General features: G+C 39.0%; 2 protein-coding genes across 32 annotated transcripts in view; one reads left to right on the top strand and one right to left on the bottom strand.

Moving 5' to 3' along the window:
* The window catches only part of nrxn1b (neurexin 1b), a gene marked incomplete at its 5' end in the record, with an annotated part of 604,334 nt that overhangs the window by 442,494 nt on the left and 149,682 nt on the right, over positions 1 to 12,158 (bottom strand).
* vit (vitrin) overlaps positions 1 to 12,158 on the top strand; it is a 65,914-nt gene that overhangs the window by 30,757 nt on the left and 22,999 nt on the right. For 17 of the 31 annotated variants that reach the window (XM_087278719.1, XM_087278717.1, XM_087278711.1 and 14 more), the window contains exons 1-5: positions 2,491 to 2,526; positions 8,126 to 8,216; positions 8,525 to 8,584; positions 8,863 to 9,019; positions 11,457 to 11,590. In XM_087278719.1, coding sequence (XP_087134845.1) covers positions 8,183 to 8,216; positions 8,525 to 8,584; positions 8,863 to 9,019; positions 11,457 to 11,590 — 385 coding nt within the window. In that variant the 5' untranslated portion in view covers positions 2,491 to 2,526; positions 8,126 to 8,182. Of the gene's footprint in view, positions 1 to 2,490; positions 2,527 to 4,313; positions 4,429 to 8,125; positions 8,217 to 8,524; positions 8,585 to 8,862; positions 9,020 to 11,456; positions 11,591 to 12,158 lie in introns of those variants that run through there. The other 14 variants (XM_087278697.1, XM_087278707.1, XM_087278696.1 and 11 more) reach the window with 5 other exon arrangements.

The raw sequence follows: 12,158 nt of genomic DNA, 5'->3' as shown, positions 1-12,158 counted from the left end.
TTTATGGTCGTCTCCAGAGCTGGTATTCTGGCTCCACATGCTGTGGTGTTGATGCGGTTTTTTATGCCCTCACCATGTGCTTTTCTCTGGGCCGTCCGCCAGTTTCTGGAGCTCCTTCATGTCCTGCAGCATCACACGGCAAATAATGCTTTTCTCACTGAGAGTTTTTATCTTGTTTCTAGTCCACTTGACTAAAAAAATGAAATTAAAATGCTGTATTGTGTGTGCTGGTGTTTTACAGAATTTTACAGACTTATTTCTCTAGATATTATTTATTATATATTATATTATCTCAAACTACTCAAATGTCAATTAAAGACACTTTGTTAAACTGTAGAGTTGAATTTTCAACAATCAAAGTGGACAGAGCAGAGATCAACATCCCATAATGCAATCCACCACCTCCAATAAACAGACACAGTTAACATTATATTAGCAGATAATTTTTTTACAATGTGATGGTTTTTGTTATGTTATTCTGCTTGTTTTAATGAAAAACTCTCTTCATTTTGACTCATTATTTCTGTAAACAACACTATATATTGTGCTTGTCTAGAAAATGCTGACTGATTTAAGAGTTTGTAGATATTTGGACTAGAAACAAGACAGAAACTGTGAGTAAGAATGCGTTTATTTGCAGTGCGGCTCCATATTGTGCATCTGTTTCGAGTGTTTCAGACACTTCAGTGTGTGTGTGTGTGTGTGTGTGTGTGTGTGTGTGTGTGTGTGTGTGTGTGTGTGTGTGTGTGTGTGTGTGTGTTTTATTTCTTCATATATATTCCTGCTCTTCATGTAGCTGAATGATTGATCTGCATTACATCAGAGAATAAGCATTAGCTGACAGAGAAAGCTTCATGTAATCATAAATATCTCCTTCTCACAGCTCATCTGCAGATGTGAGGAAACTCTAATGCAGATGTGTCCTTAACACGGCTAAACAATCTGCTCTCACTTTGAGTTTGTGTCTTGTTTCTAGTCCAAATATCTGAACATTCTTAAAAGCATTTTCTAGACAAGCACAAAATATAGTGTTGTTTACAGAAATAATGAAACAAAATTAAATAAATTTTTCATTAAAACAAGCAAAATAATTACAGATAAAATGAAACCCAAGTATTGTCATTACACATTAGTACATATAATTTTTTACAAAAATGTTGTGTTTATATGTATTTTTAAAGCTTGTATGTATTATATTGATTAATCGTGCTGTGTTTTTATCAAAAAGTGACTGTTTTACTAATCGGTTCAGTGACTGCAGATGAAAAAAATATCCTTTTGTCATGTTCTGGCACATTTCATATTTTTATATTATTAACTTGTATCGTCCCTGTCAAATAAACCTGAAAATAAATAAATAAATTAATTAATTAATAATTGAATGAATGAATAAATAAATAAACGAATGAATAAATAAATAAATAAATAAATAAATAAAACACAGTGTATTCATTCATTCATTCACTTACTTTTCTCCAGCTTAGTCCCTTTATTAATCTGGGGTCGCCACACCGGAATGAACTGCCAACTATTCCAGCATATGTTTTACACAGCGGATGCCCTTCCAGTTGAAACCCAGCACTGGGAAACACCCACACACACTCATTCACAGGTCGCTGGTTCGAGCTCCTATGGGTCAGTGTGTGTTTCTGTGTGGAGTTTGTATGTTCTCCTCGTGTTGGCGTGGGTTTCCTCCGGGTGCTCCGGTTCAAACACATGCACTATAGGGGAACTGATCAACTAAACTGGCCGTAGTGTATGAGTGTGAATGAGTGTGTATGGGTGTTTCCCAGAGATGGGTTGCAGATGGAATGACACCCGCTGTGTAAAGCATATGCTGGACAAGTTGGCGGTTCATTCTGCTGTGACAACCCCAGATTACTAAAAGAACTAAGCTGAAAGAAAATGAATGAATGAATAAATAATGTATAGTAAATACTGTAGGGTTTTTGAACAATAGTAAAGACAAGGGCTTGAATGAATCTGTTGTGGTGATTCTACAGTCACTATGGTAACACAAGTATAGTAATATAAACAAATGAGCCAATACTGAAGTGTTCTACAACTACACTGTATATTATAGGCCTACTATATCACCCTATAGTGCAGTAAAACTAAAGCACACTGCAGTATTTATTACAGGTTATCAGTTCACTATAGTTCATTCTAAATATGCTGCAGCATTCATTCATTAAAAGTTGTTGATACTAGAATTGCCATACTTTAAAAAATGTATCTTGTAAATGTGGATGGCTGTAGATGTAGTTTTGGTGATGGAGCTGTTGCGCACAGGGAACGCGCAGACCTGATGACTGTTCACAGCTGTGTGTGTGTGTCTGTCTCTCTGTCTGTGTGTGTGTGTGTGTGTGTGTGTGTGTGTGTTTAGGGTGGGACTGAAGGAGGCAGTAACTTTCCCCCCTCCAGCATCACACACACACACACACACACGCACGCACACACTGACAGCTCCAGCGGTATGTTTGGAGTTTCACAGCGTGTTTGCGCGCGAGTGGAGCAGCTCCACAGGTAAGATCAGCTCATTCTCTCTCTTCATCTGCTTTCTCTGTGTCGGAGGGAAACACAACAGCTGCTCGATTAGTGTTGATTAGTTAATGAGCTGCAGCGTGTGGTGTTCAGCTCAGTGTTCTGCTCCTGCAGAGACTGCACTCACTCATTATAGAGACGCGACACACGCAGAGCACTGCTGCAGATCATTTGTGCGTTTATTTGTGCTCTCTCTCTCTCTCTCTCTCTCTCTCTCTCTCTCTCTCTCTCTCTCTCTCTCTCTCTCTCTCTCTCTCTCTCTCTCTCTCTCTCTCTCTCTCTCTCTCTCTCTCTCACTCTCACGCGGTGCTGAACCTGCCGTCATCATCTGTTCTCGTGTCTCTAGTATGAGAGGAATCACGACGAGCTTGATCGGGCTTGTATCTAGAGAGTGTGTGAGAGAGAGTGTGTGTGTGTGTGTGAGCAAGAGAAAGAGATTTTAACACTTTATTATACATATTACTACATTAACTATACAACTAAGCCAAAGAAAAAGTAAAAACTATCTGCAAAGTGTGTATATGACTGTGAGTGCGCGTGTGTGTGTGTGTGTGCGTGTGTGTGTGTGTGTGTGTATATGTGTGTGTGTGAGAGAGAGAGACAGAGAAAGTAAAGAGTGTGTGCATCTATGAGACAGAAAGGGAGAAGGTGTGTGTGTGTGTGTGTGTGTGTGTGTGTGTGTGTGTGTGTGTGTGTGTGTGTGTGTGTGTGTGTGTGTGTGTGTGTGATGAAGCGCTGTAGAGACTTGTCTGTCTGCTCAGCTTCTGCTGTATGAACTCTTTCTAGATGACAAATGTGTGTGTGCATCCATTATACACACACACACACACACACACACACACTGTTTGTTTTACATTCATAATAAACTGAAGATGCTCACAATGGAAAACATGCTGGGTTGTATTAACCCAATGCTGGGTCACATATGGATAATCCCAAACATTGGCTTATTAATATTATTCATTCAGTCATTCATTTTCCTTCAGCTTAGTCCCTTTATTCATCAGGGGTCGCCACAACAGAATGAACCACTAACTATTTCAGCAAATGTTTTACACACAGAGGCCCTTGTAGCTGCAACCCAGTACTGGGAAACACCCATACACACTCATTCACACACACACTCATACACTACGGCCAGTGTAGTTGATCAGTTCCCCTATAGCGCATGTGTTTGGACTGTGGGGGAAACCGGAGCACCCGGAGAAAAAACCCACGCCAACACAGGGAGAACATGCAAACTCCACACGATCGTGCTACCCACTGCGCCACCCATTATTATTACCACTATTATTATTAACTGCTGGGTTTGTCCATATTTGACTCAACGTTGTGTTAAAATAACCCAGCTCACACATTTCTGACCCTGTTTTGTGCCATTCATTTCCACTATTCTCTGTATATAAATCTGCAAAAGATACAATAACCTATGATGACATGGTAAAATAGGGTATTAAAGAATGGAGATTTACTAAAGAGTTTAGCCCAGTTCTCCTAATTCTGCTGTCTGTAATTGAGTGACTGTGATTGATTGTCTCGACTGGAGTAAAGCTGCGGTCACACTCGAGTTGTGCGTGTCAAATTCTGTCGTACTGCGATGCTAAAAGGGGCGGGATTAAACATGATGATTAGACATTTAATAAAGCGAGTGATTGCTGCATGTGTACATTTCTGTGCAGAGAGCTCATGTTTTGATCATCAGTTGGTCTCACGCAGTCATTTCACAGGTCAGAGTTCACCAAGCTTGAACTTTGCACCGCGGTGAACTGAGAAACTTGTCATTTCTGGTCTGATGCAGTTGCGTGTGTATAAATAGAAGTCTATGGGGAGAAATGTGCAGTGTGACCGCAGCCTATGATGTCCTGGACAAGATGAATGAATGAGGTAATACTAATAAAAGTGATTTGATTTCATTAGAACTTTATTAATTTAGCTATTTTGTTCTATTTGCATAAAATAAGTTAAGAAAATCGATTGACATGAGTGGAAATATGTCATAATTAAATTAAGTTACACTGTTGATTTATTTTAATGAGTGCAGTAATTAGTAACCCCTAATTGTTAGCCTCACTTTTTGAACATGAAAATGACACGTTCACCTAAACTGATTGTGAGTCTTCAACACTTTTGCGCATAAATTAAAGCTTGTTCTCACTTTAAAGATAAGCGATGTCAGATTAGCCAAAGTGAAGAATAGTTAGACAAGTTAAAAGCAAAGTTATGCAGCTTAATGTTTATGAAATACAACAAATGTACTTTTTATTCTATTACAGAAAATATATATTTTAGGTTAAATATGACAGAAATCTAAGCTAAATAACTGAATTAAATATATTAAAGATGTATTTTTGATATCTCCAAAAATGAGCTGTCAGTGAGATCTAGTTTGGCTGCAGTACCAGACATGACCACCAGGTGACATGCAGTTTTCACTGGTGAACGAACAAGAGCGCCCCCTATGTTATGAGCAATATGAGCTGTATTTTTTCACACTTTTGACAATATTTGTTAAGTAGACATCAAATTCTAATAGTGTGTGCAGTGTGGTGGTATTTGATTAGATTTAGCCTCTAAAAACATCTAAAAATGTGGATTGCTGTAGCAAAGTAATGCTTCACATCTCTGACGAGGATCCTTGAAACTGAAAATAATAAATAGCTGTTGCTCAATAATATCTAGCAAAAATCAAGTCAGCAGATTTGGAAATTAGACATTTTAGGCTTTCAAATTATATATAGTTTGTCTAATTGCTTTATGTTTAGACTTCAATATTGAGGTAGCTCCCACAGAAAAATGTTTTAATCTGTTCCTCTTCCTACATCACAGAAACAGCAGTAATATATTCAGTAGTCTTAGACCTTTCCACTGATATACAGTTTGTCATGAATGTAATGAATGAGTAATGAATGAGTGGACCAGGACCAGTTAGATGAGGATTATTATGGGATATCAGGCCGTTTCTTAAACTAACACGTGACTGTTGAGGAGATTTTCCCGCTCTAGGCACCAGCTGCCACTGATCTCTGCTTTAGCTGTGTGTTCAGTCTTGTGATTCAACACACATTTAAACAAGCTTTCTATCCCTGTCTAACGTTTCAGTGCACCGAGCGGCCCGTAAAGCTGCTGTATGTTTGTTTCTGACTCTTCTAAAGCATATAATCACTATAATATGTTTGCAGATATTAAGAGTCATGCTAACTGATCTGAATTGTTTATCTGGATATCAATGCTGAAGTCAGCGTGTGCGTTCAGTGTTGGAATATCTGTCTTTGTTTTGATCTGTAACTCCGCCTACTGCCAGTGTAGCCAATTGTATTCCAGCATCCAGGTTGCCTTGGTGACAAGCGGTGTATTTTATTTGAGGGCTCTTGTCATCTGTAATGTCTTTTGAAGAGTGGGTTTGTCCATATCCAGACAAAGTCCAAATTATTCAATCTCCTGTCCAATAGTTATTCTTTTTCAATTATTCCCCAAATTATGTTAAACAGATTCAGAAGTTGTTCACAGTATCATCATTTGTTTAAGTGAGAGTACACCCAAAAATGTAAATCCCATCATCGTTTTCTCACCTTTCACTTTTTATTTCTTCTTTTGAGCACAAATGAAGATACTTTGAAAAATGCTGGCAATCTGTAACCATTGACTTCCACAGTATTTGTATATTTGTTTTTCCTAACATGGAAGTCACGGGTTTTCAGCTTTCTTTAAAATATAAAAACCCAGCATGAGTTCAGCTTGAGTTCCTCTAGTGGTTAAATCACTGTGGTAAATGCTCCTGCTGTACCGCGGTGTGTCATTCAGCTGTTTAATGGAGACTGATGCCTCCGTTTGGGGCCAGAAAAAGCCTCTGTGCTTCAGAAAGGTGCAGCTGAGGTCTTCATCACAGCCAGATTAACACACAACGTTTCCTACATTGTTCGCTTCAAGCATATATTTACTGAGGGGAAATACTGAGGTTAAAAAATTTACAAAGGGTTAAAACTTCCTCAAGCATCAGTTTTCTGCTGTGTGTTTTCTTTTTGCACAGAATAAACAGAGACAGAAGGTGTTTATTTACAGACTGAACAGTCACTGTGAGTCAAGTGTGCATCAATTAAAGGCTTCACTAGGGTAATTAGGGTAAAGTTAGGGTAATTAGGCAAGTCATTGTATAACAGTGGTTTGTTCTGGAGACAATCCAACACTAATATTGCTGAAGGGGCCAATAATATTGAGCTTAACATGACTTTAACACTATTAAAACTGCTTTTATTCTAGCCCAAAAAAACAAATCAGACTTTCTCCAGAAGAACAAATATTAGAGCAAATACTGAGATCAACTCATATTTATTTATTTATTGTGTATTCATTTATTTGATTTTTAATTAGATGTTTACTTAAGGCAGAGTGTGCAATGAGTTTATTCTGTTGAACAAAAAAGAAGATTTTTGGAAGAAAGCTGAAAACCTGTAACCATTGACTTCCACAGTATTTCATTGTTTACAGGTTTCCAGCATTCTGTAAAATATCTTCTTTTGTGTTCAGCAGAAGAAAGAAACTCATCAAGGTTTCAACCCACTTGAGAGAGACTAAATTTTGAGTACATTTACATTTTCAGGTGAAATATCTTTTCAATAAAATCATTAAATAACATCTAAATGCACTGTGCACTGAGCCAGATCAGATAAACAATCCCTCCGTCATATTAATCTGATGTATTTACTGTTAATATAGAGTCTTGATGTGACTGCAGGTGTGAGATTATTAACCTCAGTCTATCCTGCATGTTTAAAGTTGCTGCTTAAATTAGACGTTCATCAAAGGAAGCCACACAACGTGTTCCAACCACGAACAAAATTAGCACTCGATCAGAGCCAAACATCTTCCTGAATGTGTAATGAGGATAATTGAGGAGTCAACAAAGACAAGCATTTCAGAAGAGATTCCCTGCAGTTTCCCATCAGCATAAAGATTGACTCTTACTCAGAGTGTCTGTCTTGTTTCTAATCTAAATGTCTACAAATACTTTAAGCAAGAAGCCAACAGAAAAATAATACTGCATAATTACTCACTTTATTTTGACTCATTTCTGAAAACAAGACAAGCTTGTCTAGAAAATGCTTCTTGATTTCAGAGTTTGTAAATGTTTTGCGGTGTATATATGGATGTAAAATGTACTGCACATGTATTATAGCATCCTCATTGTGACCCATCTCAATATCAGCCCCTGCTTCTGTCATTGAACGCTTAATATTAGTTGATCACTTATTTTAAATCTCAAAAACAGGTCACCATTCACTGCCATTATCTGAACAGATTCAGCTCAAAACCGTCTGTAATGTTCTACTGAGGTCTCCTGCATCTCGGATGAGCTATGGCTGAGTAAATTAACAGGGAATTTTCATTTTTGGGTGAACTATCCCCAAACCACAGAGCTTACCATAAAGCCGGGGTTTTCACCAGGCCTGCCATTAAGAAAGCAGTTTATATAAGAGCAGCGCACAGAAATACATGATGAATGGAGCAAATCTGCATCCCTGAAACAAAGCAGCTAAAATAAGATCCTCAGCACTCCTCATCTGCTGTTTATTGTTGATTACAGGAACAGAAGAGCGTCTTCACAGCAGATCTGACTGCATTTACTGGAGATTACGTCAAGATGAGTAAAGCAGCGCTCTCCGCCATCTGCATCGGTAGGCTTTGCTTTATTTCTTGCGTTAGTTTTATGCCCATATTTGGACTAGAAAGGGGACAAAAGCATGCATAAATACATGTATACTCAATATAATGTTACAGCAACACAAGATACATGATATAAGATATATTGTGAGTGTTTCCATGCATAAAACAGCCTTAGAGAACGGCACTGCTATGTCATAAGTTTACATCCCCTTAAGTTACCAAATAGCAGTTCAGACTTGTCTAGAAGAGTCTTATGATTGTGTTCATTGTCTTCAGAGACGACATTAGGTGTCTGATAATGTGCTGGTGTGTTTTCCAGCATTACTGCTGACCTCCAGTGCAGCCAAACCAAATGGAAAGAGCAAAAAAGCAAAGCAAGGTAATAAACCTGCTGACTGTGGAGGGAATCCGTGCTTTCAGCATCACTATACATGCAGATATTCACATCACAAGATCTGAAATGTTGACTGATGATAATAGCTGAGGTTTGATTGAAGAGTTTATTATTAATGCAAGGAAGGTTTATCATGTGTTTGTATTCCAAGAGTGATTTGAACAGGAGTAATTGTAACATCTATCAGCTGTGTTTGATTAGGGTTTGCTTGAGGATTAAAGTGAAAGTGAACGCTCTGGTTGTAATAGTGTGTGTTCCTGCAGTTGTTCCAGCTGTAGACTGTGACATGCGCGCAGGGAAAGTCAATCTGCCTGAGTTTATGGTCAAGTGTCCCGCAAACTGCAGAGAGACCAAAGAGAAGGTGTACGGCACCGGGGTGTTCGCCTCCATATCCAGCATCTGCAACGCTGCCATTCACAGGTGAGCTCTTATTTATAAACTATTTTTTTATAACTAATAATAATTTTTTATAACTAATTTTATTTATAACTAATAAGCCACTATAAATACCCTCAGCTCCATATCACAGCCATCTTAGTCTTGAAGAATCCCCCCTCCACCCCTACTCCTCCTCCTGTCCTAGATGGGTGGCACGGTGGCCCAGTGGTTAGCACTGTTGCCTCACAGCAAGAACGTCACCAGTTCTAGTCCTTACCAAGCCAGCTGACGATTCCGTGCGGAGTTTATATGTTTGCTCCGTGCTCGTGTGGGTTTCCCCCGGGTTCCCCGGTTTCCTCCCATCATCCATAAACATGCAGCTTAAGTTAATTGACTAATCCACATCAGCACATAGACATGCTGCTAGTCAGTAGTTCTCTCTTAAGAGCGATCACTATCTGTTCATCAGCTACTACAGCAGGGGAGTTCTCCACATCTACCTGAGCTCATAAGATCCTTGAGCCCGGGGCTCCCTCCCATTTGCAGGGCGAGAGGGGAGTTTGAGCTCAAGTAGATGTGGAGAACTCCCCTGCTGTAGTAGCTGATGAACAGATAGTGATCGCTCTTAAGAGATAACCACTGACTAGCAGCATGTCTATGTGCTGATGTGGATTAGTCTCTCTCCCGGGACAGCATGCCAAACACACTTTATAATCACTCATCAGCTGAGGGTGAACTCTAGAAACATATTTTATGAGGATGCTGAACACTCATCTGATGTATAGTTTAAGATTATATTTGGATGTAATCTGAACTCTGAGGGCTCAAATAAAATATTTATTAATATATAAATATTGAGAAAATCACCTTCAGAGACTAGCAAAGCAAGTTCTTGGGAATGCAATTGAAAGATAAAGGTTTGATATTGTGACTGTACACTCTCAGAAATAAAGGTACACAAACTGTCACTGGGGTGGTTCCTTTTCAAAAGCTACACATTTATACTTAAAGGGTCCATATTGGTCCCTCAAAAGTATATATTAGTACCTAAACATTTTAAGTGGAACACTTCTGTACATTTTAGGTACTAATATGTACCCTTCAGGAATTAATATGGACCTTTTAGGTACAAATTTGAAAAGGTATTTGTTTTGGAAAGGTACCACCCAAGTGACAGCTCTCCTACCTTTATTTCTGAGAGTGTAGGATATTTACGAAATATCTTCAGCAAGCATAATCTTTACTCAAAGTTCCAATATTTTTGACCTTAAATCAATATCATACAACGGGTAAAAAAAACACCAAAAAAAAAGAGTTCTGTCAGTTTTCCTGTTTGTTCTGTCCATTATAACATCACTAGTAAATTGGTAGAATCCTGCAGCGTCATTCCAGTTCATTTACAGCAATGTACAGTTGTGTGAAATGGAGAGCAGTTGGTCTTTCCTGAGGGTTATTTACTTCAATAAGGGTATTTTAATATTGTACACCTGCGGACTCTCCTGATAAGCTCTCTTTAGTTGTTGTGGTGCCGGGATCAAACTTTACAAAGCATTCCTCACCTGTCCTAACACGACCGAGCAGTTTATGAGCCATTTTCTCAGTTTTTTATCGGTCAAAGTGTGGGAATCCTGCATATGAGCCTGCAGATCGACCTCAGCAGACGGAATTCATCAGAGATTACAGAGCTTCAGTCATCACGGCTGTTCAGTTTAATCACAACATCCCCAGAGGTGTAGAGGAAGTGTTCAGATGAAGACCTCGGCTTCAGACTCTGACTGAGAAACTGCTGTTGAATAACACAGGGGCCGTTTCTTATCTCTTACTCAGGTGTGCTGGTTAGGGCACATGTGGATTGATGAGATTTGGTTCATCATCATGTCATAGACCAATTCCAGAGTTCACAGTCTAGCCTATAGTTATTATTATTAATATAATAATTATTATTATTATTATTAGTTTGCAGCTCTCCACTGTGTCAGATGTGAGATGTTGTTGTGCTGATTGTAAAAGGCCTCAGTCCTCTGTCAGTCCGGCATCACAGTGCTTCAGTATTATTATTATTCCCTCCAGAACTGTCTTGAGCATCTGTCTGCGCTCCCGTCTCACGCCTCCAGAAGCCGCCGCGTTCATTATATTTGGTCTTGGCGTTCTTAAGCGCAGGTCATTTATTAGAGGAGAGCAAACACCCCAGTGGAGAATCCCCACAGTGCAGCACACTCCACTCCTCTCTGCTGTGTTTCTGAGCGTGCAGCAGGGCTGAGGAGTTCATGCTCTTGTGTTTCTGGAAATGAATTATTTGCAAGTCTTTTATTTACAGCACACACATCTAATCTGCATCTTTAAATGGAAGTGTTGACTCTCAGTTGACTAGATTTATCATTAGTTAAATGCAAGGTTAAAAGTTGAGCTGTAGGAGTAATTCAGCTCGTAAACTAACAGATCCCTCCTGTGTGGTGTTGTTCTGTGATTGTGTGGTCAGTGGCGTGATCACCAACTCTGGAGGAAAGGTGATCGTGGCCAAAACAGCAGGACAGGCGATCTACAAGGGCAGCTTCGCCAACGGTGTGCGGTCTCTGTCTTTACCCACCTGGAGAGAGTCCTTCTCCATCTCAGGTACTGTAGACTATTCAGGTTCACTTCTATAGCACTTTCACAATAGCTATTGTTTCAGAGCTGCTTTACAAACGGTGCAGATTATTACATTACACTCACAATCTGAAAAGTTGAGGTTATTAGTTACCATCGACCATTTCAGTGATGTTATCTGCCCATGGACATTTCCTGCTTATTATCAAACTATCATAACTGTAACAAGAGGCAAGTCAGTCATAACTGCATGTTAAATCAGCTCTCATGACATTATTTATCGCTCTTTCTGGATTCTTGTAAAAATTAAACATGTACAACAGGAGATACATTGGGAACATTGTTTTCGTTTACATCCCTCAACGTGGTCTATAGCTTTATTAGTAACTAACAACTTTAAATAACTAATAACTAATTACTAATACCTTTATCAGTCAAAGTTATTGTAGTTGACCTGCAGTTATATAGTATATAGGTGATGTCTGTGTACATGTTTAATGAAGTGCATTAGGTGTTTTCTCCATAGTCGGCATCATCTCTTCGCAGGTCTTGGATTTAATCAAGTGATGAGCATCCCCAGGTGGAAAGAGAAAAA

This window comes from Danio rerio, chromosome 13, assembly GCF_052040795.2.
Source record: "Danio rerio strain M-AB ecotype USA chromosome 13, GRCz13ab, whole genome shotgun sequence".
Taxonomy (NCBI): Eukaryota; Metazoa; Chordata; class Actinopteri; order Cypriniformes; family Danionidae; genus Danio; species Danio rerio.
The sequence above is the reverse complement of the archived record's forward strand: the minus strand, read 5'-3'. Positions and strand labels throughout refer to the sequence as shown.